General features: G+C 41.2%; 1 protein-coding gene across 2 annotated transcripts in view; it reads right to left on the bottom strand.

The window, feature by feature from the left end:
* Window positions 1–18,455, bottom strand: part of dpysl2b (dihydropyrimidinase like 2b) — a 30,440-nt gene extending 11,985 nt beyond the window's left edge. Inside the window, exons 1-6 of one of the 2 annotated variants that reach the window (XM_085359657.1) lie at window positions 18,189–18,455; window positions 5,028–5,116; window positions 4,066–4,250; window positions 1,794–1,958; window positions 1,354–1,415; window positions 265–345 (exon numbers count right to left, since the gene is read on the bottom strand). In XM_085359657.1, coding sequence (XP_085215783.1) covers window positions 265–345; window positions 1,354–1,415; window positions 1,794–1,958; window positions 4,066–4,250; window positions 5,028–5,116; window positions 18,189–18,455 — 849 coding nt within the window. Of the gene's footprint in view, window positions 1–264; window positions 346–1,353; window positions 1,416–1,793; window positions 1,959–4,065; window positions 4,251–5,027; window positions 5,117–14,336; window positions 14,604–18,188 lie in introns of those variants that run through there. The other variant, XM_085359656.1, reaches the window with a different exon arrangement.
* Window positions 18,456–24,914: the final 6,459 nt, after the last annotated feature.

The raw sequence follows: 24,914 nt of genomic DNA, 5'->3' as shown, positions 1-24,914 counted from the left end.
CTGGCTTTGGCAGTGAAAACTAAGCAGCTCTGAGAATATCTATCCTCATCTGTTGGCTATTAACAGCTTAGCACTGAACATTTCGTCACAACTGAGAAGAAACTGATGTGTCACAGTCTTTGAGCTCAAAGTCCAGCTTTCAAGCGGTATCTCATAACCCTCAAAGCTTAGGGCGTTAAGATTCCATTTAATGCAAAAATCCTGCAGAAAAATCATGTCTGTTCATCTCCAGATGGCATCTTGTTATGGTATGAAGAGTCATACCTCAGCTACGATGTCACCATTCTCAGCGTGAACCTGGGCGATGGCTCCCAGATCGCGGATCACACTGAAAACCTCATACACCTGCAGCAAAGACAAAGACAGTAAAATTTTGAACTCCAGCACAGACCTAAAGTCTAGTTGTATCAATTGTTTTAGATGAAGAGGAACTCACAGCATGGGGTTTTTTTTTGCTTTTTTGATTTCCAGCAGTGATATATTGGAAAAATCTTTTCTTTTTAAGTCAGTGGGTCATTCAGACAATGTCTTTGTCTGAATGAATGTGACTAATTGGAAAAAGGGCTAACATTTGGTCTACCCTAGTATTTATTTGGTTTAAAAGATGGATTTAAAGTCTATAATTGAATAATTTTAGCAAACATAAGCTCTTTTTTCCACTATCAGTTGTGGGTAACTGATTGTGTAGTAATCTTTATTAGCGAGTCTCCCACAGTCTGAAGTTTAGGAAACACAGCGAGTTCACAGACAGAAGAAAAACTGTGGTGATGAACGAGTCATCATCCCCCCAACCAGGACTGCTAAACATGCAACAATAAAAAGCCGTCAGAGTTTGACACGGAAGAGAAAATGATAAACTCTGGCTGCACCCAACTGCCAGCATTCCTCACACAGGTGCAAAGATCATCACAGATCTGTTTCAAAACTGCTTTCAGGTGGGATTAATTCATTTTCAGTCAGAAAGAGAGTTTGTGGCTTTCATTATCCTGTCGCTCTCCCAAGAGAAACACACAGGAAAATCAGCACGAGGGGAAGCCTAGCCAAGACAAACAGACTCGCACAGTAAGTCACGCTGTAGAGTGAGCGCGTGAGCCAAAATCAAGAGTAGGATATGACTTTTATGATAGTATTAGGTCAGATTTACTGTAGGCTTTCAATCTCTTTCTCTTCCTCTTTAGGTCAATACTTAATGCCTGTTTGTTGCCCTGGCGATCGGACAACAGTATATCTAATATCACCGCTGTAAGTATAAGCAGCCTTTAAGCTAAAAGAGTTTGTACAGAAGGGCTGTAGCATAATTCAATTTATTGTAGCACAATACAGAATATGCTGAAAAATTCAGTGACAACCTACCTGAGCATCAGTAAGCTGGAAAATATCCTTATAAGCCAGGTAGACCAGGAAAGAGTTAACACCTGAAAGGTTTAAAGCAGAAAAAAATACTAATCATTAACCAACTTAAATACGAAGTTCCTTGGTAGATGATGAACCCTAAGTTTGGATCATTTGAATGCAAGAAAACTATTGTGTAAAATAAGACCCTTTATTGTGGGTTTTTGCGTGTGTCTTGCTAAAAAGTGAGTAGAACATCTCTTTCTGATGCTTTCATTCTAAAAAGTTGCATTAAATGCATCACGTGCAGGCTGCTGCACTCAGGTTACAGGACTGATACTGACTGATGTTAATCTTTTTGCATCGAACAGATCTAAATATTAATTTTTCCAATCACGTTCCCAACGCGCAAATCTTTAATTCAAGATAATCAAACATGACTGTGGTTACGTGAGACGTACCGTGATCCTTCACGAGCGTCTCCATCTCTTCCTGGATTCCCTTGTGCCACTCGGTAATGTCGATATGCAGAGAGTAATCGCAGCAGGACTTGCTGTCGGCCCATTCACGCCACTGCTCGAAGGCTGACATAAGGCTGGTGCCAGGCTCAGGTAGCACATGGTCAACTAGACGCACACGCACACACACACACGCACACACACACACACACACACACACACACACACACACACACACACACACACACACACACACACACACACACGGTTAAACAGCTACACAAATACAGGAACTCTGCTGTCTTGTATTTTATCTATCTTTTATGTTATGTTGTATCCAGGCCTAATGGACAATGATGTATTTCACGCCTGGCTGTATGAACATGTGGAACAAACTGATTTTTAAAAATGATCATATTTACACACCAGAGTCAGACCTGAAACTGTATGAAACGTGTCTGATTAGAAACCTTTCATATCTAGAGCAAGATGCAAACTCCAGGGCTAAACAGTGAATGCAGAAACTGCAGTTCCTGAAGTGGCCACTTTAGGCTTTCCCCAAAACACATTCTTAATAGAGTTCAATGCTAAAATGCCCAACTTTACATTTGCTATTTTTCCTCTTTGATACATATGTATGTAGACTGAATGTCTTTGTAAGGTCCTGTGTTCCTCCTCTCATCCCCAAATGGTCACAGCAGATGGCTGACCCTCCTTGAGCCTAGTCCTGCCGCAGGTTTCTTCCTGTTATAAGGGAGTTTTTCCTTCCCACTGGCGCCAAGTGTTTACTGATGGGGGTTGTTTGATTGTTGGGATTTTCTCTGTATTATTATAGTCTTTACCATATAATATAAGGCCCCTTGAGGAAACTGTTTTTCTGATTTGGCACGATATAAATAAAAGTGAATTAATAGAATTTTTTTAACTCGCGTTTAAATTTAACAACGCTCACAAGGTCAATATAAGAAGTCTATGTTTGAGTTTTGGTGAGTGAAATTCTAATACTATTATATTTACGATTTAGCAGGTATCTATTGTGTGAAAGCCCTGCTAACTAATATCATCACAAATCCCTCCAAAACATTGTCCCTACTGGCTCCAAGAAAAACCCAACAACCTAACATGACTATTACCAGTGAGTGAGTGGTGTCAAGGTGGCTAAAATGTACCTTTTATATGTAGTCTGTAGTTAAGATTGGATTCAGATGCCTTTAATTAAGCCTAAACTACATTGAATAGAGCATTTCATTATAGAAATCATCTCTATTTGGCAAGTGTCACCAGGCTGCAGGATGTTACACACCAATTCCAGACCTGACTAAGCCCCTAAGAGGAGCTACAGCAATCGGCTTTTAGCTTGGGGTAAAAAAGGCATGCAGTGTGAGTATGTTTTGCTGCCAGGAGGAGGATGGTGTTCCTGTTGAGTCAGCAGAGGGAGGGCCAGTGTGACATTTACAGTTCAAGTTTTCATTTAGCTTTGTTTTCTTTGCTCATTACGTCAACTCTTTAAATTTGTATGTAAATTTAAAAATAACATTACCATTAAACCAATGTAAGAACCAAGATTTGCTGTTACATTATATTTACGATATTTTGTTAGAAAAAAAAATCACTGATAAAACACAGGGTAAGAGTTTGGTTTTTTTTTTTTTTAAATCTGGGTACAACTTGAAACTGACTCCAATGCCCTGTTTAAAAACTATGTCTAGGACAAACCAAGCCATAACAAAACTACAGATAGATGGTAACTCAAAGGAAGTAGAAAGAAATTCCTGCGGACAAGTTTTCAACTAATGCTTAAACTCTTAACTTGAGCTTAACGACTTTGAAGTGCAAGGGAAACGAGCCCAAGGAGAAGAAAATCTGGGCTTTGCAAGCACCATTAAGAAATTCAGAATACTACAACTACAACAGGCCAAAATTACATAAACAGGGTGTATAAAATAATAGCAAACAAACTACACAGTCTGTCTGTCTCTTTGGAAACTTCCTGACACAGTATGTACAGCAATCAGCACCTCATGGCTCAGAGTGCTCCGACCAGATGGATGGGTTCATATTTTGGCTTGCTCATGAGCAGGCCTGGCACGCTTCCTGTTCTCATTAAGACATGTTCAATTAGGGCCAATCAGTAAATGAAGAATCACTGCGGGGAAAAACCCACCACAGACACACTCAGCTTCCTTTCACTCACACAAAGCTTTCAGACACCAACTTTAACCCATTTCTGAATCTTCTGTTGCAGACAGCAGGGGCTTTGTGCTCAGCAACTCACTGATCATGGTGGTGCCTCCGGCCAGCGCCGCCTTGGAGCCCTGGTAGAAGTCATCAGCGGCGGTCATGCCCCGATCGGGCATCTGGAAACGAGTGTGCACATCGATGCCACCGGGCATCAGCATCCGACCATGGGCATCGATGGTTTTTACCCCACCGGGCACAATGAGGTTTTCCCCGATTTGTCTGAGTTAAAGAGAAAAGCAACATTTAAACTGCTGATTACACCACCCTTAGTAATTTTAGAAAGCAGAATTACAAATGAATTAGTCATTTTAATTTCATTAATTACATTTACTATTTTTTAGTAATTAGTGGTTTCATATACTTATGGGTTAGGGTAGTAGTTTTTGAGTATGTATCAATGCTCAGCAGTTTCCATTACGCTCTGCAAAAAAGTAATTAACTTCTTACTCACAACTTTTCCTGTTTTGTATAGCAAACACAGTCAAAACTAAAAACTGACTGCATTGTCAGCTTTCTCCAGGGCCGTCTGATAAAAGCCAGACTTGAGAAAAAATATCTGTCCTGCATTGCTAGAGCTCATCATCATAAATAAATCATCCTACTCAGTCACTTTTGGCACTAAAACAGCTTAGTTTCATGACGATTAACCTAACGAATTTACAGAAAAGTTATAATGACAAGCTAAAAAAGTGATCAGAATTGTAGCATGGCAGTGCTGGTTTCATTTATTGGTAACTTTGACATTAAACACTGAAGATTTTATATGGCAATAATGACAAGTTTACTTTTCACTCTGCAAGAAGAATGTATTATTTGTGGTGCTATTTAGAGGTAATTGTATATCATAGTGAGATTATGGTGAGATGAGTAGTAAACTCTACTTGCTGCAGAGGAGGCCCTTAGTTAGTTTGTAGTGATTCAGCCGAGAGCTTCAAACATGGACATGGTAAAAGTTGGGTTTTTAATAAACTGCCGGCAGCTTAAAGGAAAACTCACTTGATGACTCCATCCTCCATATAGATGTCGGCACAGAAGGACTGGTCATCATTCACAATCTTGGCCCCTTTGATCAGGAGACGGTCGCTCTGGAAAACAATAAAGAAGGTGAATTGCTGCACATTTTTGTTTAAAAAAACAGCTTGAGTTAATCTGTAGGAATAACAACCCTGTAAAAGACATGGATTTATAGCCGCCTATAAAAATATGCTTACAAGGGTGAGTATCCGATTTGGCTCAACTGGATGCTGGATTAAGGGCATTTGATGAAAGACGTTTTGGGAAATGTCACTTCAAGGAGTGGATTGGCAACAATCACAGCAAAACATAAATACTGGCTCTGCTTGGCCTTTTTAGGCTGCCGTCTGATAAGGAACACATGGCTGTGCATTGTCTCTCAGCTGACACTGGCTTTCCTATTCTGCAAACACACACGCATACAGATATCTGTAAACACACTGTACACACTCTTAATACTCTAACACACTGATCCGGTGGGGGTGGCTGATTGGAGGGGCAGGGGGTAAAAGAGTATTAAGAGCTGGGATGTTTGGACCAGCACCAGTTTTTTTTGTGTGTGGATGTTTTCACTGTGACACTGTTTATGTCAGGCTGGCGGTGGAAAGACATTGTGAAAAGAAGATGAATACGGACAAAGAAAAGACGTTAATCTAAGGAGGGGACTGGATTCAAACAGTCTGACTGCTTTAAAATGGGATTAGTGAACATCTGCAGTACACAAAGGATTATCTCCAAATTAAGAAGAACAACAAACTTCTAGATCCCTGTGCTGAGAGCAAAGAGAGGGCCCAGTGCATTTTCATCACCGCTCCTCTCACTGGTGGATCACTTGATCTTTGCTTTAAAAGCAAAATTAGGGAAATCATTCACTGCTCGGACAATAAAGACAGCAGCCCGCCTCCAGACACACCCATCTGCCCCCTTCATGTGGTCGAATTATCGCACAAACAGACGTGAGAGAGAACCAATCAGGCCACTGAGCGTGTAATCAATCATCCATGCCTGCTGCCGTGCCACTTGTCTCTATGCTGGAGAGAGGACGGGGAGGAGGGGGGAGTCTACCACCTCCACAGTCCCTCCTTCGAGCCACCCCGGGGAGGCCCTGGCCCTCTCTCCAAGAAAGGGAGTGGCAGCTATGTCACAAGGGCTCCAGCGTTCCCCCTTCTAACAAAGGCTGCTCTGTTTGAGGCTGCCAGGCCAGCAGCTTCAGCCCAGAGGACAACTGCTGTGCTGCAGGCAGCACAAACCATAAGCCAGCTCTGTAAAATATTACCTAATAGGTTGTTTATATAACACAGCCACATATGTAGAAATAACGCAAACTTATTTAGCTCACTTAAAAAAATAAATAAATAAACTGAATATCTTTTAGCTTAGTATGTAAACAGACTAAGTTGGTCTATTTGGTGGTTTTAATGACCAACATTCAATATTTACTACAGGAAAGTCTTAAAAATATAAACAGATTAATGGTTTAAAAAAAATGATGGATGTTGCAAAGAAACGCTCCATAAATATGCACTTCTTTTGCATAACTTTAGTGCTGTTGCAGGGGGAAAATTTTGACTGGGACCAACAATGCCATTCATAACCAGACCCCAGTGTGAAGGACCTCAGCTGTTTTTTACTAGCAGAGGTAAATGCAGCCTCAAGATGGCTGCCCAATAATTTCAGTTTCATAGTCTTCAGCTTTGACGGCCACTGACTCAAGTGATGTCCATCAGATCCGCAGTTCCCTCAGGAGCCACAAAAGCTTTAAACCCTTTTCCATGTACAGTAGTACCCCTGAATAGGAAAAAACAAAGTCCTCACACAATGATCTCAGATATATATACCTATCCAAATTTCCTTATGACTGCTTTTGAAGCATTTTTTTCCTCACATGTGTACTAACGTTTCACATATTAGCAATACCCCGTATTCTTCTGGATGAAATATAGAATGGAGTAAAGTACACAGTAAAACAACTTCAGCTGACTGCAGCAGCTTCTGGAAAATGCCTTGCAGTTGTCATCTGAAAGGTGTGGCCACACTCTGACAGCAGTGATGGAACTAATGCAGATAGATCATGTGGTAATCTTCGATCTGTGTGGAACAGAGTGCTCTGGTTGAGCGACTGGCTTCGCTCCAGCCCGCTGCTGGCCCGTTTTCCTCCCAACAACTGCTTTGAAATATGCCGTTACATCATGCGCCCTGTCATGACTGTCATTATCACATTACTCACTGAACTTTGCCAAGACACTGCAGCCCTTCTCACAAAATTGCACCTATTGCGCTGTTTCATATAGAGCTGTATTTGCAGAACAATTAGTGTCCCTGAATCCAGAACCGTGCTTTAAAATAATTCAATTGTTTTAAAGCTCGCAGGGGTCGTGTGACAGAGCGTGTGATTGTACTGGATCTGTGCCAAGCATGACAGTGACCTTTCCTTCGTGGGAACTTTTTCAGAGCTCACAAACAGGATGTGGATAAAGCTCAATGGGCCCACTGTTACTAAACTACTGTGTTTACATTCCAGGCTACAACCTACAACCTTACTGAGATTGCATACAAGGCAAAAACAGTTCAATGAGCATTAAAAAAACCCTGATCTGTAACGTAATTAGGACACTTATAAAAACAATCACTGAATATTTTGTTTAACACAGTAACTTTCCTCAACCTCCTTCACCTCTGTTTCCTCAAACAAAACATCCTGGACTAGTGTAATACTTTCGGCATAGTGGGCGGAGCATGGAGACAGAGCATAAATAAGTCCCACCCACACCAAAGGGGCAAACAGTTCATGGCTCCTTTTCTATCTGCTGATAGATGCCAAAAAACTGCAGTGCAGTGGGACGCAGTATCAACAGAGCCTAAAACTGAGCCCTCCAGAAAACAGGAGTGAACACGTGACTCAAACTGTGGGATAATGAAGCTCAGAAGCCTGCTGTGTTGTCTGTCTTTTGTTAATGATAAGTGTCAGTTTTAGACAAATTTATTTCCTTAAGTATTATGAGATTGTCTGCAACTTTAATTACTGTGAAGTGTGGATAATTTAGATATCTATGACTAATGTTTTGTTTGTGTTTATTTGTTTTACCTTAGCTATAAGAGCTTGTGACTGGAAGGGGCAACGTCCAGAGCTGAAACAACAACTCCAGTTCGTCTCTGTGCCTCCTGAGGCTCGAGTCAATCCCCACAGACTTCTATATTAGAGAACTGAAGTGCACATTTACGGCTGGGTACAAAATATAGTTTTGTCCTCTATGGATTCCTTCCTCCTTCATAACAACTCTGAGTGGCAGGAATTTCTTTGTAAATCATCTATCTGGGTGTGTGTTTGCATTTGGTGCCTTTGTAATGTAATACCTGAATAATATTAACCCTCACTATTATGTACTGACGATACCAGAAGTTCTTGGGGGGGTTGTACTTATCTTCTTGAGTGAAAGTCTAGTTAGGGCTAATTAGCCAATGTACCCTCAGTGTACTTTGCTACGAGCTCTGGGTAGTGACTGAGCAAAAGAATGAGATCGCACATACAAATAACCTCCCTTAGAGATACAGTGAGGAGTTTGGTCATTCACAAGAGACAAAGAGTAGCGCAGCCACTCCTCCACACTAATATGAGCCAGCTGAAGGGGAGGAGGTTGCTGGGGGAGAGGGAGGTCTGGGTTTCTCTAATTAGACTGCTGCCCCCACAAGCTGGACTTAGATAAGTGATAGAAGCTGGATGGATTCTATCTGAAAGCCATTAGAAAAGACTTCCAGTTCTATAGAAGTATACGAGAGAAAAAAAGGTATTTTGGGTCATATTAAATCTGTTATGTAAGTATTGGTCATATCATGCATCAACATTGATATGGTATAAAGCGGCACGCTTGTTGACAATCATAAATCATTAACCAGTAAGGTTGCAATAGATGACATCGCAGCAGCTACTTTCATCTTTTACACTTTTGATGACTCCAATCTTTGATCCATAAGGTAACTTCCAGTTCCAAAAAAACCCAACATGGTGATGGACAAAACACTGATGTTGAAGCTTAACAGTGTCGAAAACCAACAATTGATGACTATGTCCATTTTTTTTAATATCCATGCTGTTAACACATTGCTGGCATTAGATTTTAAATAGCTCTAACATAGAAATATCTCATTTTTAATCCATCTGCAGGCATGTTGTTAGCACTTTAACCCCGAGATGTATATTGTGGATCAGTTTTTCCATCCAGTAAGGATCACTTTAGAATATCTCATACACTCTGTTTCTAAATATCATTAAAGTATATCAGCTGGATTCACATTGGATTAAATAAAACTGAATTTTACATGGAAAGAGATCAAGAAACAAGTCCCAGCAAGGCTGGTAAACTCTGCATATCATGGTTAGCCATCAGCAAAATAACAAAGTATAAAACAGACAGGTTAGTAAAAATCTGTCTTGTTCTCTGTCACACTATCAGCACAGCAGGAAAGCCTGTGTCTAAAGATAAATTTTTTCAGAAATGTTGTTTCTGTCGTTATGTTTAGCTGCTAAATGTATGCTTTACTCACCAGATGATCACTAGATGGGCCTTTTTCTCATTTAGTTAGAGGGGTATGGACTCTGCAGTGCTTTGGGGCGTAAAAACAATGAATTAAAAGCTCTACGAAGCTAAGGAGAAGTGTAGATTTACATAATACTTCTCATGAGGTTATGAGAGATCCTTATAATTTTTACAGGTATTATTAATAACGTAAAACATTGTGCTTAAGAAAAAGAAACAGACTGGGTATAATGGAAAGCAGAGGTAATGGTTTTGTTAAATCACCAACATCAATCAAATGCTGCGATTATTAAAATCCTGACATTAATAAACCACAGCACCATACGGAGGAAAACTAAGACCCTCCACAGGAAGAGAAGAGAAGCCTGGGTACTCAAACTGCTGACTTTCATAAAATCAGGGCAAAATCAGCTTGGGTGCAGTGAAAACGTCTGCCAGTGTTAGACGTAACCCGGCAACATTGTATGTTGTTGTCCAAATGGAAGATATCCTGGAAACAGTTAAGTCAGGTGGAGAAGGCTGCCAGGTCAGACATGCAGCATTATGATTTATATTTGTCCTGGATTAGTCAAAAAACAGCCCGCTGCTAAAATCATCTCCATACATGTTCAGGCAACCACTGGGAAAACACTCTGCTCCTTCAAAATAAAGTGCAAAACAGGAAATAAAGTAATTCCCAGAAATAGTCATCTGCACATTAATGACATGAAAAAACAGATACAAAATTTTTCTAAGTAGTCATTTCTGTTTTATTTATAAAACACACTTGATGCATTGGATGAATGTGATTCTTCCTTTGATGCAAGAAATTCCACTTTTACTTTATTTTCATGATGACTGATCACCATGTTTTTAATTGTTTTAGCCTCTTAATCCATAAAAACACTCTTCTTTGCTATTAAAACTTGCTCATTTAGTTTGAAAAGTCTCTTAAATTGCTCTGTTATCCTCCCACATTCACAGGAAATGAAAATATGACATTCTTTATTTCTCTGAAAATTTGACTTAAAAACTTTTTTCCACTAACTCATAACTTAAACCCCTACCACTGAAATAGAAAGTAAACTAGCCTAAATTCCCAATTGAAATGCAAAACTAAATTTAAACTTTCTCTTTGACTACAAAATTGTTTAATTAATCTCAAACTTGAAAAAGAATACATTCATTGACCTTTTTCCTGTGACATAGCGCAGCCGGAGGAGCTGCGATACTGTTGCTCAACAGCATTCCCCTCTGCTCAGCAGCTGAATAACAGCAGAGTTGATACATGCTGTACAGTCTCCCTGACTTCTGGCTTTATGAATGGGGGAATTCGGGATGATCCTGAGAGGTGGGGGGAATAAAAGAAAAGGAAAAAAAAAAACAAGGTTGAGTCAGTGGGTGGCTGATTAGGAGCGTAGTGTGATGTGTGAAGAGAAGGCACTCCGGGCTGCGTTGCAGGGTGAGATAGCTGCGTGAACTCACTCCAGCCACGTTTGAAGTAACTACACATGCACTGCACTGTCACCAGAGACACTGCTCTACTAAAGGTATGTTATAGTAGCACACTACTTAATGATCCTTCATTTGCTGAGGATTGTAGCCACTGAGACTTTAATCCAGGACAGTCTTATAATAGCCTCGCTCTATTTTTACCTCATTCACTGGAGCTGCATTTAAACAGCCTTCTTGTTCTTGATTTACTTTTATCTGTATTTATAGCCTTCACTGAAATAACTCACCCTCATTCTAGAGCTGAAAGAGCCAATCAATCAATAAATGCATCAAAGGAAATGTAACTGATTGAACCATTTTTTCTGCTTACTAATCAGTTATGTTTTCATCAAGCAAAAATGAGAAAATATTTTTCCACTTGCAGCATCTCAAGTGCAAACATTACTCCGGTTTTCTTTTCAGGGATTCTTTTTGAATCTGTTCATTTGTTTTCTGATGGATCGACTCTGGGTTTAATCTTTCGAATGCCAGCATGAAGAGTGATAAGCATCTATTAAAGGTTCTGCTCAAGCACCAGTTTAAAGGCCAAATATAGTCTGTCCACAGTGACACAAAACAGAGAACAGACTGCAGAATCAGCACATTTGAACTTTATAAATTGATCACATTCCTAATAAATGACACAACTTGTTGACGGACTAAATATTTAACTGTTTCACCACCAAAACTGTCAACTGTGACAATACCAGTTGTAGAAAGTGATAGAACGTCTTTAAATTTGAGGCGGTTCGGGCATCTTAAAGACTCCTGGGTGCCTCCTAGGTGAGGTTTTGTGGGCATGTCCAACTGGTAAGAGATCCCAGATCAGGGCAGACCCAGGACACACTGGAGATATCATCTCTCTCAGGTGGCTTGGCAATGCTTTAGTAAAGCTAGAGCCGGTGCTTGGGAGAGGTGGTCTGAGCATCTCTGCTTAAACCCATCAGAAATTGAAGGAGTGGATGATATGTTGTAGACTCCAAAATTCATATTTAATGGCTAATAACATTTTAAAAAATAAACAGTGTCAGCCCTGCTTGGCTAGTTGTTCAGTTTCAATGATCTTGTTGTATGAATCTGGTTCTGAAGTCACACAGAAGCACCAAGTCCAGGTGGTGAACTTGCAGAGGTTCATTCATATTTGATGAGAGCCGCCCTAAGTCTGTCCCTGTCTGTGCAGCTGACCCATGTCCATCTGGCTAAACTGTTCTATGGAGCCCAGTGCTCCACCCAGTTCAATGAAAATATTCAAATTCAGTAAAATATGTAATTCATACTGATTTGAGTGGTCTATGAAGAAAGGTGCGGAAGGCAAGGGGCTCATTTGCATCTACTTCAGCATTTGCTGTTTACTTTTAATTCAGTGTAACCTTCATTTCCTCTTGAGTGTCTTTTTGGTTTAATAAGGTCATCCATGCCTCCTAATAATGCCTTTTCAGGTCCACGGGAACCAACCAGAATGCTACTTTCCAGCATCTACAGTTTACAGTTCCAGTAACATCTTCCTCACATTCTCCTCTGATCCCTCTGCTAGATCTTCAAGAGATCCCCTCTGACTCTGACTCATTTCTTATGTCTTTCATGCTCTGTTTAAGAATAGACAGTCTATCCAGTTAGGTCTGACTACAACACCCACTAATCCTCTGATCTTTCCACCATCCATCTGCTGTGTCTCAAGCAGTTAAGAGAGAGAACTGAGGAAAATTATTCACGTGAGAGGTTGCCAGTTATCACCAAGTGATGCATGATATTAACACAGAGGAGAATTTTTCATATTATTGCTAGAAATATATATTAAGCATCAATCTTTCCATGATGTGGATCTGCTTCAGTGTACGTACATAGAGACGTGTGTCTCTTTTAAAGAACTATTATTTCAGTTAAATCTGAAGTTGATGAGAGCTACATGAACAGTCAACCACTTAGACACTCCAATTACAGTTTGCTTTGGCTACCATGACACAAAAGGCTAACAGCTCTGCATAATGTGGGTCAGGCCGTGGCTCTGAAATAACTCTGGCAGAGAAAGCTCCAATCAATCGATTAGCTGATCAAAAGAAAACTTTATTGAATAAAACAATTCTTATAATCTACTAATCAGCACATATCTCAGAGACAACCCGTGACCATAATCATGCTTGTGCTATGATCTCCTCAGACTGAAGAGGTTTTCCTAGCTTGGTGAAACCTTTGGGGAGCGTGGGCCTGCTAGATAACAGGATAATGATGCTTCATATCCTGCTGCTTGAATGCTTTGTTTAGTAAGTCCACAATTAGAAGGTGCAGATCCATCTGTATGGCTTTCAAACAGGCTCTTCTGGGTCACTCTTCACCATTGTTTCAGCTCATTGACATCAGGATGAAAAGGCAGTGACCTCCTCCCTGATCAGCTCTGCCTATATGCATCTTCCCTTCATTACACAGCTGAAAGACAGGCATGGAAGGAAATAGGACCCACTGTCCCCTCCCTTCCCTGGCTCCCCTCCCATCCCCTCCCTATTCTCCACTTTCCATTGAAGCACCACATCCCTGCAGCTTCGCTATGAATTCGGGGAAATAATCTGCTCCACAATGACACACTGAATGTATCTTAAAGCCTTTTGTGCCTTCTAAACGGCTATATATATATATATATCTCTAAATATAGAGATATATATATATAGATATATATATATATATCAAGGATGGCTTTAAAAAAGGAAAAGACGCTAAGGTTAAAAGAAACAGCCGGGTACTGAGCCGTGGAGCGGATGCAGGGAAGCATTTGCTCCACCAGTTGGTGTGCAGTGATACCCGGCCACCAGACACAGTCTAACAAAGACCACCGGCGTGAAATCTCAACTGTCATGCATGGCACGGAAGAAGAAATGCAGGGGTGGCGTGAATGTGCACAAACAATGGATACTCTAATGTAAAGCGAGAGCTCGGGTTTATCCGGACATAAGCACTTGTCGCAAAGATGCTGCAAAAAAATAAATAAATAAATAAAAACACGAAAATTTCAGCCTCACCATACTATCGCTGGCCTCACTGATTTCTCGACCCTCGTGTGCTTTCGATCTCACAGCGAAACAGAAAACCATCTACAAAACGCTTTTATTTTATTTTGGAATTTCTTTTAGGAGATCAACTCTTGCGCCATTGCCCTGGATCGTCGAGGAGCGCAGCGGCGCAGGGACCATGCCGCCCCGGTGACATCCTGCAAACACACCCCGCAGGCCCACACCAGCCAGGCTGGACCCACTCACTGCCACTCCAAACGTGAAAACACCCGAGCACTCACTGTGATGCGGGGAATGTTCTTTTTGCCTTGGTAGCCAGACATCTTCACCGGTGTTTCGTGTGCGCCGCAGACCGCTAGAAATGCAAACGGGACGGATTACCGCTGGCTGCCGGGCTGTAGTGAGGATGATGGTGATGAAGATAAATAGGGGGGAAGACTACACAGACACGGGTGATCTGCAGGAGGCCACAGACGTGAAGAATCAAACTATCGCTCAACTCCGGATCCTGGCAGCCTCCCGGTCTCCGCCGATGCACCAAACCGTTCCTTCCCAGACGGAGTCAGACAAGAGGGGAGGGAGGGACCGCTCGAGAGCCTCTTCCCAATAAAAGAACCCCACGGAGCATGCGCAGAGCCTCGCCCTGCTCCATTGACAGCAGAGAAGCACACTAATGCCATCAATTGCTTTCGCCGGATTAGGGAAGGCAGGCAAGCAGGGAGTGCAGCCTGCAAACATCCACCGAAGGAACAAATGAAGAAACAGCCAGCAGCCATCTTACCTCATATTATCTGCTGTGTGTCTGAAGGTGGGGGTGTTATTAGAGCGAGCAAGAGCTCAGGCTCAGGCAGGGTGACGTGATTTCACCTGTTTCCAGATCTGATCAACTTGAATGGTTCTCAATACAAGTTGGGATTACAGCACTATTTGAGAAATGGGTAAACCTGGAATCACGGGAATGGAAATTTGGCCTTTTGTGTGTTTGGCAAATGCTGACAGACAAAATAGTCCGACATTGTTCGAGATTTACTTAGTGTTTGCATTTTTATTTTTAATCAAAGACCGATCGAGAAGACTTCACTTCATAGTAAAAGAAATGTGATAAACTCTGCTTTCATTTTTAAAATGTTCTTCCTCAGTACACAGTTAACTTTATTATTTATCTATAACAGGTTAAAGCAGTGTAAGATTACCAAAAGTAGTCAATTGAGCTTAACCAGATATATTTTGTACTCAGAGGCTCTCCGCTAAATTTTGTTTTGTGCTTATTTATAAATAGAAAAAATATGTATTTGAACTGACACAGTTCCTTTAAGACCAAAGTTTGAAAACCGTTTGTAGTTTTTATGTCTGTGTTTACACCTGATTTTAAAATGCATTCTGGGAAATAAGATTATTAGTAGACAGCAGCAAATATACACTCATTAGACACTTTATTAGGTAAACCTGTTCGGTTGCTTGTTCACTCAAATATATAATCAGCTGATTACATGGCAGCAAGTCAACCCACTGAGGCATGTTGACATGGTCAAGATGACCTGCTGAAGTTCAAACCGAGCATCAGGATGAGAAAGAAAGGTGATTTAAGTGACTTTGTGACTTTGATTGTTGGTGCCAGACAGGATGGTATCGGCATTAAGAAAACTGCTCACTCCCACAAACCCATCTCCAGGGTTTACAGAGAATAGTCCAAAAACAGAAAAAAAAATCAGAGATCTGAGAAGAACGCATCAAACTTTAAAGCAGAAGACCACGCTGCTTCTGCCAGCTAAGAACTGGAAGGTAAAGCTACAGTTTGGCTTACTAAAATTAAACAATGGAAGATTAAAAAATGTTGCCTTGACTGATAAGCCTCGACTTCTGCTGTGACATCCAAATGTTAGGGTCCAAATTTGGTGTATACGCTTAAAGCATGGCCTCCACGGTCTTCCGCTAGGCATAAGGATTCTTTGTGGAACAGTAGATTCACATCATGATGTGCAGCTGATCAGCCACAGGACTTACCAAAGTAGTCTGTAATGCTTTTGTCTTGATGTGTCCCTGACAAGGATGTAACAGGAAAATATGTCATTAGTGCAGCATGTGGTGTTTCTTTTTTTTAATGCCATGGACACGGATGACATTTTCCTGCCAGTCTCAACAGCTGCTATAACCATTACTTTGTTTTCTTAATGTGCAAGGGAGAGAAAAGGGACAGTGTCCTTTAACCTTCCAGTGGAAGTGACGAAGCCGGTTGTGAAATATGTACAGAAGCCTTGGAGACATGTGATAAACAGTTGTAAACAGTGATGCCTCTTAGCCATCCGCATGTAATCAGATTGCCCAAGGTGCATTAAAAAACAACTGCAAACAAAGTCCTTAAGGCAAGAAATTGCTATCTAAAGTTCATTTGTTATATAAATGTCTGTAAAACCACAGTAAAAGTTGTCAATTCAGTCACAAACTCAGTTTTTCTTATTTTCTTAATTTGAATAGCCATATTAAAGAGGGCCAAAGTTTAACATAATGAGTTTACATGTTATGTAAGTACATGTAATCCCCATGAGACAAAAGCTCAGGCTTCAGACTGCTCTAACAACATGTTTCAGACAGTTTTTTATGCTCTTGGCTCCGTATGACATCATAGAGAGTTGTTATCCAAAATATGGTGATCTTAGGCAAACAGCTTCACCTACCTGCTTTTCAAACCTTCTGTTTACCACTGATCGCCAATCAGAGGAATGCTGGTTTAAAAGGAGGCTAAAGGGAGTTACATGCCTTGTTTCAGACAGAGGATCTGCACAAAGGTTTAATATGAGATAGAGAAGGATTATTCTAAATTGTGACTTGTGCAAACCTACTCTAGTAGAGTCCATGGATTCAAACATGGAGCTGGAAATCAGTGCTAAAAAATCATGTACATTTACATGAATTCAATAGAGTTTTATCTTAACGTGTTATTAATTAAGTCTGTAAAGCTTACTTTACAATAAGTGTACAATAAATGGTGTGGGTTACAAAGTGCAGTGTGTGCCTCTGAAATTGAGTGGAGCAGAAGTAAAACTAGAAATTGCGAGTGCAGCGAACCCACATTTACACACAATAGCTGAGTAAACATGCACTGCAGCGCTGTTGTGTCGCATTTTATCCACCACAGTCCTAAAATGTCAGCTTGCTTTTGAAGAACGCAACGCTGAAATGCATCTCCTGTAATAATGACATCACTGATATTGAAGATCACATCAATTAAGTCTGTGAAGTCTGTGTTTGTGAAGTAAGCTCTCACATCAGAAAAGTGAAGAGCAACTAACTAATCATATATGACTTGAAGAGATGGAAGAGAGTAGGGAGTGGGTTGTGTGGCGAATGCTTCCGATCAATATGTAACATGATAAAAGGGCTCAACACCAACGCCCAAAGCTTTTAACAGCATCCTGAGTGCTTGAGTATTAAGTAAAGGAAGTACAGATGTGGGTTGACCACCAATCACTAAAACCTGAATAACTGCTTGAAGCAGCAGTAAAAGACGTGATAGATTTTCCTGCAAGTCATGCAGGTCAGGTTGAGCCTGTCCATCAACTCAGTTCTGCTGTTAAAAGAACGAGAGATCTCAAGGGCAGTAATGCTGCAATGGTCCAACCCTGCATCACCTTGCAAAAGCAACCAGGCTGATGTGTTCACAAAGGTGTGCCTCCTATTTAAATCATGCCATGGTAGATGACACATATGTTTATTTTTTCTTTCTCGTGCAGACCTGTTAACAGTGTTTCCTTCACCAACAGCCAGCTGCACTGTGCTGTTAAGGACTCTGACTAACAGAGCCACTCCCTCTGGCATTTCTGCATGGTGGGCCCTCTAACTGAGGGCCAGCGACTCTGTTACATCATAGTGCTTTCTGGGAAATGTAGTCATGGCAAGTTGTCTGGCATAAACTGGATGTGTATGCTTAAACAAACTCTGCTAAGTGGCAAAGGCTCTGTGACTGATGCGATTGTAGATGAAAAATGGCGCGGGTGTGTGCAAAAAGCTGAATGTTGGATGAAATAAATGAGAGCTGGAATGATAAATGTAGAGAAAGAAAGACAAAAGGAGGAAGACTGGGAAGGAGAGGTGTAAAATATACACAATCGGCATGCAAAATCGGAGAAAATTACCCGTTTATCATCGAGATTCTGCAGAGCCTCTTTCCCTGTGCTCTCCCTTATCTCTACCTTCCTCGGCTGGGAGATGTCGGTCTGTCGGTCAATGACTCGCCCGTCACTCCTGCCCCTGCACGCCGAGAGTGCATCAAAGTCCAGCGTCTTGCTGTCCGAGGAACCTTCCACTGGACAGAACACGCCACAGAATTTCTGCCTGGGCCTGGCCGGGCTCTCGGAGCCCATCCTCTGAAAGAAAGCTGGCATTTCCCCGGCGGTCGACATCCCTTCCAGGCGGTTGGTTGTGATTGGGTTTAGCGGTGTGTAGCTGCACAGATGCTCGGAGTCTCAGCTTGTTGTGTTGTCCGGTTTTTTCCCCTTCCCTCAGCGCTGTACGCTTGGACAGCCACCGCCTTTGCCGGTTTTCAATCGCAGGTGGTCGCACTGTGACCAAAGCTGGAAAAAATCAGTAAAGCTAATGCTGCTCGAGAAAAAAAAGATACACACACACTCTCACGGTGGAGAGAGAAGTGCAAAATGAATCCACGTAATATCTGATATTAGGGAAAGATGTGAGACAGCCTTCTGCTATATTGCTTGTCAGTGATTCCGCCACAGATCAGCAACAATTCTGATTTGCTTACTCATGAGTCTAAATTAGCTCCTTGCCCACAGCTGTTTGAGTTATAAATCAGCATATGAGGGAGAGACCTAAAGTCTGGCTTTGTCACAAAGAGATCCTATAGGGTGGAGGAGGAGGATGTTTCCCAATGAGGGATTACCTGTAGCCCGAATGAAACCGTCCAGACTGGCACTATCGGGAGCGCATCACAGCTGAATGTCCGGAAATATTGCGCTCTCACTTGTCCAAACTGAAGACTTGTTCGCTGTAGCTCTATTTAACCCGGAGACAGTGTCCTCGCAGCTGTCCTGCCCGCCAGAGAGCTGTGTAATGTAATAATTAAAGCGTGGCGTGCAGTCTTTAAATGTCTCTGCAGGGCGTCTCTGTCGGATGTTTGAGGTCAAGAATGGCCCAGCACCATGGAGAGTTCCTCAAAGTCACACCCAGTCCAACAATGAGGATAGCTGTCCCTTCAGCACCACACCCCGGGCTCCAACACACACACACACACACACACACACACACACACACACCCCTCAGGTGTGTCCAGCACTTGCTCAAGTTTCAACTCCAGCTTCCATTTGATTTGTAGTCAAATCATAAAGTTCAGCCACTTAAGGGGAAAGGAAGTGGGGACATGTGGACGCTCTCTCCCTTGTATTACAAGTTACTTAAATGATTTGAGCTGTTATTATTTATTTAGTTTGTCTTTTATCTGTTTCTTTTACTTTTACCACTTCCTACAGGACATATGGCAGCCCCAAGCAACGTAATGTACGTAGAGTGTGTGACATCATATTTTCCATGTAAGACCCACCCCTTCAAAACTAACCAGAACCATATAGAGGAATACAATTTCAATTAAGAAAAGATAGAATTCCACGTTTTGTTTCGAAACTACCAATTTCTCACCTTTAACGCAAGGGTAATGATGGCTTTCTCAGCTCTGCCACAACTTCAGCCTTGTGATTCAGCTGTTGGTTGAAATTTCATAATGTGATGAAAAAAAGAAAATACTTTATCAAACCTATATTAAGCCATTAGATATAAGTTACACATCCTTCACTAAGGTGAATCTGTTAGAAAGGGATGATATTATTGTTCTATAAAACTGGCCTGTAATGTTTTATTCAAACTGCACATAGCTAATTCTCTGTTGGAAGCTCAAATATCCCAACAGCTAAACAGATAAATACGATGCAGAGTTGTAGAGAACCATAGTTGAAGTATTGTGCATAGTTTTGCAAAAGGTGTCTTAAGGTATCATCAGTGTCCTGTGTTGAAGGAACTTAAACTAGAGGAAATCAAAATAACAGTTCCTGCTGTCTTTTCCGCTTGGATTTAAGTTTTACTCTTCGCACCACTCTGCCTGGAAATGATCATAACATGATTTTCTTCCAGTTGGCATGTTTTGGTATCAAACCCAATGCCAGAGACACGGTCACATTTGTAAGAAAATGCTGCACCTACAATAACCCCAATATTATTATATCGATTATTACCCCTGCAAAATCTGCAGTGCAAAACTTTGTGTTAAACTTTCCATACTCAGCATGTTTTCAGATTGTCTTTTACCACATTCATTTGATGCATGAGACTGACAGCCTGGTTCGCTTACTGCATTTTTTTATGATCAATCTGCAGCTACACTGTACTAAAAGCTTAATACTGATAGACGGACGGACGGACGGACGGACGGACGGACGGACGGACGGACGGACGGACAGACAGATAGATAGATAGATAGATAGATAGATAGATAGATAGATAGATAGATAGATAGAGCCATGATTTCTGAAGTTCTTCCAAAATACTTCTTTAGACATTGTCTATTTTTCCACTCCTTTTCAGTCCAGTCCTCGTACTTGACCATTTTCAGACTTCTGAATCACTGAAGCACTGAAAAATATTGAATCATTCTTAATAGATGAACCAGTGTCTACACATCACAGACAACTCAGCAAAGAACCAAGTTTAAATTGCATTTTTAAATACTTTGTTACTAACAACTTGTCATAAAAAAAACCTACTTTGTTCCTATTTCTTCATCTGAATGTAGGAAAAATGCCAAAGAAAACACTGGCACAAAAAGTTCTGCACCAACAAGGTGATTCCCAAAGAGCTATTAGCTCAAAACTCAGCATATCTCTGTACTGAAAAAGTAGCAGCTGTCAGTATCAACAGGTCTAAGGAGTGAAATCAAATGTAAAACCTTTGGTTTAAATCATCGTCAGTATGTATTAGTATGTAACCTGGTTCTCCTGAAAGCCCATTGTTCTGGGTATTTGTCGGGGGCCACCTACCACTACAATGACTAAAATGAATGCAGGATTCTTGTGCCCAATGTCCTTTGCCTCACATTGGGTAGTCCAATTCCAAATCAGCACTTAAGGGGTTAATCCTCTGAGGTTTAATCCCCTAACGCTGTGCTGTCTTGAAAATTGTTTTCTGAGGTTTTTGGTGATGACTCTAACAAACAAATAAACAAGCAGTTTAAATTTCTTCCAAAAAAAAAGTTATTTAGTATTTTCTTCCAAAACACAGGGTGGGGGTTAGCATAGGGTACTTGCCATACGTAGAACTCCCATGGTTAAATATTAGATGTCAGTATGTACAGTAATTACTTACCTATAAATAGCCTTGTAATGCTGTTTGTGGACATTGGAAAACAATACATAAAAGTAATAACTTTTCTTTCATAAAGACCTTTCTTTCTCCCGACCAACACAGCAACAAACGCTTTAACACTACAAAGAGTCATAAATGTAATTATAGATAACGCAAGCGCATGACTAAAGTGTGGTTTATAAAGTGTGGCTTAGCTCAACACCGGGACATTGTGTGGTTTAAAAATATCATACTTAACTCACCAAGTGAAGTCACATGAAAAACAGTCAGGTAGCCTGTGCAGATTTATATATATGACCTTTATATGTGTTGCTAGAGGTTAAGTGAAGGGTTATAAAGAACATTTGCAGATGAGCCTTACAGAGAACAGATGTGTTTGAGGTATAAATAAATCAGTGTTGCATGGTGATCAATAAGATCAGGCTGTAACAGCTGATTCTAATAACACATTGTTGATTCCTGACTTCAAGCATGACAGACAAAAGCTCTCCTGCACAAGAGTCCGTGTCCGCGCAGTTTCCATAACAACGTGGTGGGCAGCAAATGGCTTTCCTGCTACTATTCCCTCTCCCAGAGGGCTGCAGTGTGTGTGTGTGTGTGTGTGTGTGGGCGGGTGGTCATTCCTGCAGGAAGATGGCAAAGTCTGATTTCTGAATGCCAGCAGTGGCTTCTGAAAGGTGAACATGCCTGGGGTACAGCCACACCTGAAGGCCAAGAGTGTGCCCTGACACCTGTACACCTCCTGCCTTTATCCTGAACTGTCTTTACACTAAAAAAAAAAAGTCCCCTGCTGAGAGCAGAGCAAGGGGCGGGGGGTGGGGGGGCAGCGTTAGATAATTAGAAGGGAAAGTTGGCGGGGTGCCCGATAAACAGTTGGAAGAGGCACAGGGAGAGTCTGGTCTCTGGACAGGAAGGGCACGGCTCTGGCATCCAGTAACAAATGTAGGACAAGCAGGGAGATCAGCAGTACGAGTGGATTCTGGAATCGGCTGCTCCAACCAAAACATACTTATTGGATTAGATTATTAGCCCTGTTCAGTTCAATTTACACAGCACTTTGTCAGTTTTGAGGGCAGCCAGTTTGATACTATGGGGGAGGAATGGAAACCTAGACTTTTCAGGAAACCCAAATCACTGAGCATGGGTCATCACTGAGCTGGTGCTAATTTATCATAAAAAGAAAAGCACAGGCGAAGAATCTGCTGCCTGATTTTGCATAGTTTTCTCTACAAATGACATGGTTTCCAGCATCAGTGTAATGAAGTAGGTTTAGAAAAGTCCAAATGAAATCAGAGAAGCTGGAAGGTCTGGGGGGACTGGTTGACTCTGTGTCTATGGAATCATTCAAAATGTCTCCATAAAGTTCAACACTCATTGTTTTTCTGCTACAACAGAACTTCTGCAACTTACACAGGAAAATATTATTCCAGTGGAAAATATTATTCCAGTAGAAGGAAGTTACAAGGGTTATGTGAAGAGAATTCATTTTTTAAAAATTTTCATCTACTGTACAAATACCATTAAAATGTTAGCCTAGCAGCCAGGTTGATATCTTACACTGAAGAGGCACAGACACTGATGTAATAGAGGTCTTTTGTTGTTGTTTTTTAATGAATTGTAGATTGAAGTAAGCAAAATTGTGCTTTTCGGTCACTGAACGTTATTCTTTGCTTATTCTTTGCTTATCAGCAGAATCATACGCAACAACCCATTGATGTCTCTGAGACGTTAATCTCGTAATCCTATTTAAATAAAATGATAAGTTTTAACAAGGAAATACTTCAATAAAACACAAGTACATTAAAACTTTACTTTAGTAACGTACTTTAATAAGTTACATTCCACCTCTGATTCTGTCTGTGTTTTTATTTGGGAGTTTGGGGCATTGTAAGCCTAACAATACTCTAGACCAATATCAGTGGGTGGGATCAGGAGGGGACCCCACCACTCGAAGGAAATCCCCTTCGTATCAGTATATGAACATAAATAAGATCAGACAATTCAGATACTTAAAGGAGCCTTCTGCTTACTGAAGACCTTTTTCCTTTTCAAAATAAGAAAATAAAAATGCTTACAATAAGTACAAAAGGTAATTTCAGTTGGAAGTGGGAAATGAGTGGAAATGAGTTACTGATGGAAACAAGCAGGAACAGGCACCCTGATCAAACCTGTTGGGCTGTGTTTTGTTCTGTTTCAGTATCTTTGTGTGCTGCTGCAGTGTATTCTGCTGAATCCTGAGAAGAAGGGGAAGAAAGTCTCCTTACAAGAGGGAGAGATGGAGCTGGCCACCACCCTGTAACCCATGGTAACGCCATCAGCTGCAGTGGGAGGGGCTATGTGTCACACTGTGTCCGGATTGGCTAGGAACAGGTGTGCTGAGGTTCCATATAGGGAAGATGGAGGAGGACCGGTGGAAGCATTATTGGGTTGAGGTGGATGAGGCTGCCTTCAGATCAATTATTTTATTGTCTGTGATTATTCTGTGTGGGGGGTTTTCTGCTACTTTGGATTATCCAAACTTCTGGTATTTCTACAGGTTGACCAAAATATCCCTTAGAAACCTGTAGAGTGCCACATCATCCCGTTTTGTGTTTCATAAAGTGTGCAGGATGAGATGATCTTCTCTTGTGTTACTTTTGACACTTTTGCTTCATTACAGGAGATGCCATACACAGTCTGTGTGTAAGCATCTTCTTGCTGGAGTTTGAAACCAGATCCTGACTCTCAATCAGCTGATCATGAACCAGAGTCTGGAGAATCAAATGTCTTTGCATCACAGATCAGTAGGAATTTTGCAGAATAGCAGCTTCCCTTTACAACCAGTAAATACAACTAGTAAATTTCCCAGATGTTAAACTGATTAAGTGGGCTAAGTGCACTTCTGTATGTTTACTACTTAAGTTACTTTATGTCAATTAGGTTATTCTAAGTCATTCAGAAGCTCATTACAGTAACTAAGTGCCCTGATCAAAGAAATGCAGCCATCCATTAGCTAAACCTACTTTATCCTTGAAAGTCATGTCGGCCTGGAACATATCCCAGCTGCCACTGGGCAAGACAGCCACGCAGGCTCATGCCCAAGGTCGGTTTAGAATCACTCATTAAGCTAACTGGCTTTGAACTGTGAGAAGAGAAAACATACTCTGCAGAGAAAGGCCGCAACTGACTAGCGCATTCAAACTCTGAATTTTGATTGATTATTTTTAGAACTAAAACTGATCTCTTACATTTAAACCTCGTGATGGCTGATGATATTCACTGCTGGTCATCTGACATCACTGAAGCAGTTTAAACAAACAGATGGATAAGATTATGAGGTTCATGTACCCTGACTGTGGTATTATCTAAACTACTGAGGAAAAGATTGTTGAAACTGTTGCAGAATACCTCCCACTTGAGAGCAGAGCTTCAAGCTTTTATAGTTGTGTTCTTCAGGGGTCCTATGGGACTGTTTCTAATCACTAAAATCAAACCGGAAGGTCTTCCTGCTTCTG

The sequence above is a fragment of the Diplotaxodon limnothrissa genome, linkage group LG7 (genome assembly GCF_057381915.1).
Source record: "Diplotaxodon limnothrissa isolate DT_005_m linkage group LG7, D_limnothrissa_male_GT1.1, whole genome shotgun sequence".
Taxonomy (NCBI): Eukaryota; Metazoa; Chordata; class Actinopteri; order Cichliformes; family Cichlidae; genus Diplotaxodon; species Diplotaxodon limnothrissa.
The sequence above is the reverse complement of the archived record's forward strand: the minus strand, read 5'-3'. Positions and strand labels throughout refer to the sequence as shown.